The sequence below is a fragment of the Notothenia coriiceps genome, unplaced genomic scaffold (genome assembly GCF_000735185.1).
Source record: "Notothenia coriiceps isolate Sejong01 unplaced genomic scaffold, NC01 NC01_scaffold00034476, whole genome shotgun sequence".
Lineage (NCBI taxonomy): Eukaryota > Metazoa > Chordata > Actinopteri > Perciformes > Nototheniidae > Notothenia > Notothenia coriiceps.
In genome coordinates this window covers 11,358-16,000 of record NW_011367177.1, presented here as the reverse complement: position 1 = coordinate 16,000, position 4,643 = coordinate 11,358, and the positions used below count along the sequence as shown (strand labels likewise).

General features: G+C 43.9%; 1 protein-coding gene across 1 annotated transcript in view; it reads left to right on the top strand.

Moving 5' to 3' along the window:
* Nucleotides 1–1,185: 1,185 nt before the first annotated feature.
* LOC104962239 (nucleoprotein TPR-like) overlaps nucleotides 1,186–4,643 on the top strand; it is a gene marked incomplete at both ends in the record, with an annotated part of 9,041 nt that continues 5,583 nt past the window's right edge. The window contains one exon of the mRNA XM_010790662.1: nucleotides 1,186–1,323. Coding sequence (XP_010788964.1) covers nucleotides 1,186–1,323 — 138 coding nt within the window. The remainder of the gene's footprint in view (nucleotides 1,324–4,643) is intronic.

Here is a 4,643-nt window from a genome sequence, read left to right as displayed (position 1 = left end):
AGTCTTTGCAATAGGATATCACGGTCGATGGTATCAAATGCAGCACTAAGATCGAGCAAGACAAGAATAGAGACAAGTCCCTTGTCTGAGGCTACAACATGAAAACAACATGAACATTACATTAAGCAGACGCTTTTATCCAAAACAATCTACAATGTGTGCATTCAACCGTAAGGATACAAACTCAAAAAGCACGAGTCCTGTAAGTACATTAGCCTTCAATAAGCCAACCCATTGTAAGTGATACTGCATTGGCATAAGCCACACTGAAGTATTATTTTATTACTAGTGTAAGGGAAACTTCTGTGTAGCAATGCAGTGGGAGTCACCGACTCATGAAGGAGAAACGGGAAGAGCAGGAGCTTTGATGTCAAACACCGATGGTTTATTATAGGAGCTTCGGCCGGAGGATTCACATCACAAGTCACAGCAGTCACGGTCTGACTGCACGGGAGAGTTGCCACGTCAATTCTGAAGAACTCTAACCCAGACCCATGTATTTAGCTAGTTCAGAGAGAATAATCAACATGCTGCATAACAAGATAGAATCATAACACCTCGATCAGCTGACGCCAACAGGCAGGAACATAGAACCATAACACCTCTATCAGCTGACGCCAACAGGCAGGAACAGGGAGACAGAACACTGAGAGCACAGCAGCCAAGGTTACAGGTGCGTGTGCTCAGTCAGGACAGTTTGAACTGATAAACTGGGTCAAAGTTATGGACCTTGGAAAATATTTCCCCAACAACTAGCACCATCTCAATAATAAAGACCTGAGAACTGTCCCAACTGAAGATACTGTTTTACCGAGAAAGTATATGTATATAGAATTTGTAATAAACTTTTTAAACAACTATTTAATATAGTCCCTGTTCAATTGCCAATGAAGCGTATGATGGGATATTCAGTTTGAGTGTAAGGAGATTATGAGGAGACAGACAAATCTCAAAATGGTTACAGAATAGTTTCCACGACCAAAGTTGTTCCGAGAATATTTCCAATAAAAGATTTCCAAGTTGCCATTATTTTAAATGTTTGATTGAAGAGCTCTTTCAGGCTGTTTGAGGACGCTTTGCCTTTGAACTTATGTACTAATTTTAGGCTAAGAAAAGGGCAAAAGTGGCTTGAGAGAATGTTGTTTATTCAAAAGTTCTGTCTGTTTACCTGCCTCTCCGGCTCAGGTTACAGCCAAGACTCTGGCCCAGCAGGAGGAGCAGCTGAAGAAGATGGAGACCATCAGTGCTCTCCAGGAAACCGTCAGGATGCTGAACACAGAGAAGGACAAACTGGAACAAGAGATGCAGCAGGCGCAGACTAAAGTAAGACTCGAGTGTTGCACTTCATATCATTGTCAGCTGGGACTCATTTACATTTTTCATGACGTTTGTCCCTTCAATCAGAACACGCGTCTTCCCATTTTATTTGTACTCGCGTAGGATTGTATTTGGGGCTGCACAATTTGCCAAAAACGTGAACTGAATTTGCGATAAGATTCACGATAATAGAGGGAATGGGATTTTCCAAAACATTATTCACATTATCATTGAAAAATATATTTACATGATCATGGTGGGATTTTTCTTTTTCCAGAGAGCCTGTACCAAACAAGGCAATTGACTTAAGTCTGTAGAGTAACGTTTTATAGAAAACAGCAGCACCACGAGACTTAGACATTTTCAAATGTTTTGACTTTAGAACATATTGTGCTTTCTGCGATTTGGTTATTAGAAGTACATATTGCGATACTGACCACATTTTAATGAGTTGTAGTTCAGCCCAAGTTGTAACTTGAAAAGGAAGGGCTAATGGCCTTTAAGAATCTGCTTATACCGCTCTCATGGTAGAAAAGTGAAAAACTGAGCAAGAGTTAAAATACAGGAATGATGGTATAAGAAAGAACAAACTCATATAATGCTGCTTATATTAACATTATATTTATCCTCTGTTAAAGCAGGGGGAGCTTATCATTTATGATTACTATATTTATGATGGTTTGGGATATTCTCTTAAAAAGATGTGTCCTATCTATGATTCAATACAAATATGTGACCTACTCCATGGAAATCAGTCGCATTGAGCCAAAGACACATTTTCAGTTGTATACACTGTTGGAAAGAGGAGATTCCTAGCTTTCTAATGACATCAGGATTGTTGTTGTACTTCAAATATTAAGCAATATGTTACATTATATAATGACTGTCACTGAGTCATCATTTTGAGAAAAAGGCCTTTCCTTTTCTCTGGAATCCATCGATCTGATTGATTATTAGCAGAGCAAATGATCGAAGTACTACGTAGGGAAGATATTTTCGTTTGGATTACTGGTCTGGGAGAAGCTCGCGAGTGTGTGTGTATATACGTGTTTTTGTGTAATTTTGCGTTTGTGTATTGCGTTTTTTTCCCGGGGAAAACACTCACGAGAAACACTGGCTGTTGTTATGCCTGCTGTGACGTTAAGTTACTCCGTTCTCCGCTTGTAATTATGCCGTTACAAGCTTCAAAGTTGTATTTATCATCTGAATTTGCCGAAACAAGTTTAATATTCTGAAAGCCAAGACTTTGTTTATTTGAAATCAGATAAAAACAAACCGTAATGGACCCTGCCGTGTTATATATGATTACTATATGCCTTACATTCATAATTTCAGCCGAGGGAGGGGAAGCAGCGCTGTGGAAGAGCAGATTGGCGAGATTGAACAATCAAAAATACCAAAATACACACAGCTAGATCAGAACGCATTTTAGATGCGACTTTAGGGGAATTATTGAAACAGGATTTGTACAGTGTTCCGCGGCATCCGCCACTGCGAAAATGTGGGGCAGGGCTGAAAAGTGGGGGGGTCAATGGCCCCCTGGCCCCCCCCGCTTCCGGCGCCCTTGATCAGAACAACAGCTAAGGTAAGAAGCTTCCTCCGTGAAGCTATGTGTTGTGATGTCTGTTTTCGCTTCCCCTGTCGCGAGTTCGGTTCGCTCAGTGATGAATCTGTGGAATCTCAGCTTGCTAATCGATATCTTGTTTGTGCAGATACGATAAGTAATAAGGGTATTTAAGCAGTGAGTTCTGTGCTAAGTGCATTTTTCCGCTCAGGGCTCATTGTAGCATCTTGTGAGACTTGTGTTTGGTTCGGTAAAAATGGTTCGTATCGTCAGTTAGCTGAGTTTCTTCCCGTTAAGTGAGTATGGAACATTAATAGTTTCATAAATGTTAAGAAGCCCTGAGACACAGTTTTGTGAAAAAAAGCCCTTTTTAAAACATTAAATAATACTTTAGTTTAAGGTCTTCTTTTAAATACAAGTAAGCAAAAAGCTCTGGGGGTATCAACAGATACATATTAAGCCTGACAAAAGTGCTTAACGTCTAATATATTGCATGGTTTGTTTTGGGACTTGACAATCAACTCTCCTGCAATGTTAACTATGTTGAAGCACTTATTTTAACCAATATTATACATTTTTATTATACTCTTAAAAGATGTACTGTTTGTAGATAGAATAAGAAATGTGCAGAATTTGACAGTTTAATGGTGGAAGTATACACATATATTGATAGATGTCTTGTAATGCACTGTTGAGGAACCTGCGACCCAAGTATTTCATTCATGCTAAGGTTGTGAAAAATGTCACTTCGAAATTTATTTCTTTAGGTACAACGAAATGTCCAATGCAATTTACTTATGCATTCGTATAATTTTTCGGATTACTGTATTTTTTTATTACAACAAATTTGTATCCCATTTACTTATATGATATAATAGACAGAACAGAGTACACCTAGGGAGAGTGCTAAAGCGGGTGGACAAAAAACAGGCACCTAGTCATGCGGGAAAACTCCAAAAAAGAGATCGCCACGGAACTCTCCTCAAGCCGTAACAGACAACGAGCACACCCGGGAGGCGGAAAGGTGGGGAGTTGCCTGCCGAAGTCTGCAGACGGCGTACGGAAGTAGCCGGGCACACCACCGCGCGAAGACCTTGGACAGAGCGGCAAGCATGGCAAAAGCTGCAAGCGGGTACGGAAGTAGCCGGGCAGCCCTCCGCGTGAAGCCTGGGACAGACGGAAGGGAGTGAGCGACAAACCTGCAGCGGGGTACGGAAGTAGCACGGGCCACATCCTACCGCGCAAGCCTGGGACGTGACCGGAGAGGAGAATGGTGCCCGGTGCAAGCGGAGCGTCGCCAAGCATGCCGCGGGGCAGACTGGGCAGACCGGAGAGGGACAGTGCCGAGAAGGAGGGCCCCTACGACGAGGACGGGGGCCCCTGTGCGAGAGGAGGGCTCCTGAAGCACGGCCGGCGGCGACACCGGGAGCGGCGCGCCTGTCGGGGAAGGACACCCCATTAGTGGCCTAATAAGTGCGGGCAGCACCGAGTCGCTGGCGTCACAAGAGGCTGACCGCCCACCAAGAAGCAAGCGGTGCCTGCGGATGACGCCGCGAATGCTGCCGGGTAAGGACGGCGTGGGGTGGGGGCCACCCCCTACGGGAGCGCCGCCAATCCGAGGATGGGAGTGGCGCCGGGGGAAGCTGCCGGGCAAGGCACCGGCCCGGAGCGGAACGCCGGGGTGGGAGGAGCCGGGGACACCACGAAGGAGGGCCATCCCGCAGGCTTTAATCCAGATGTAGACATATGTGTTGATGCCCAC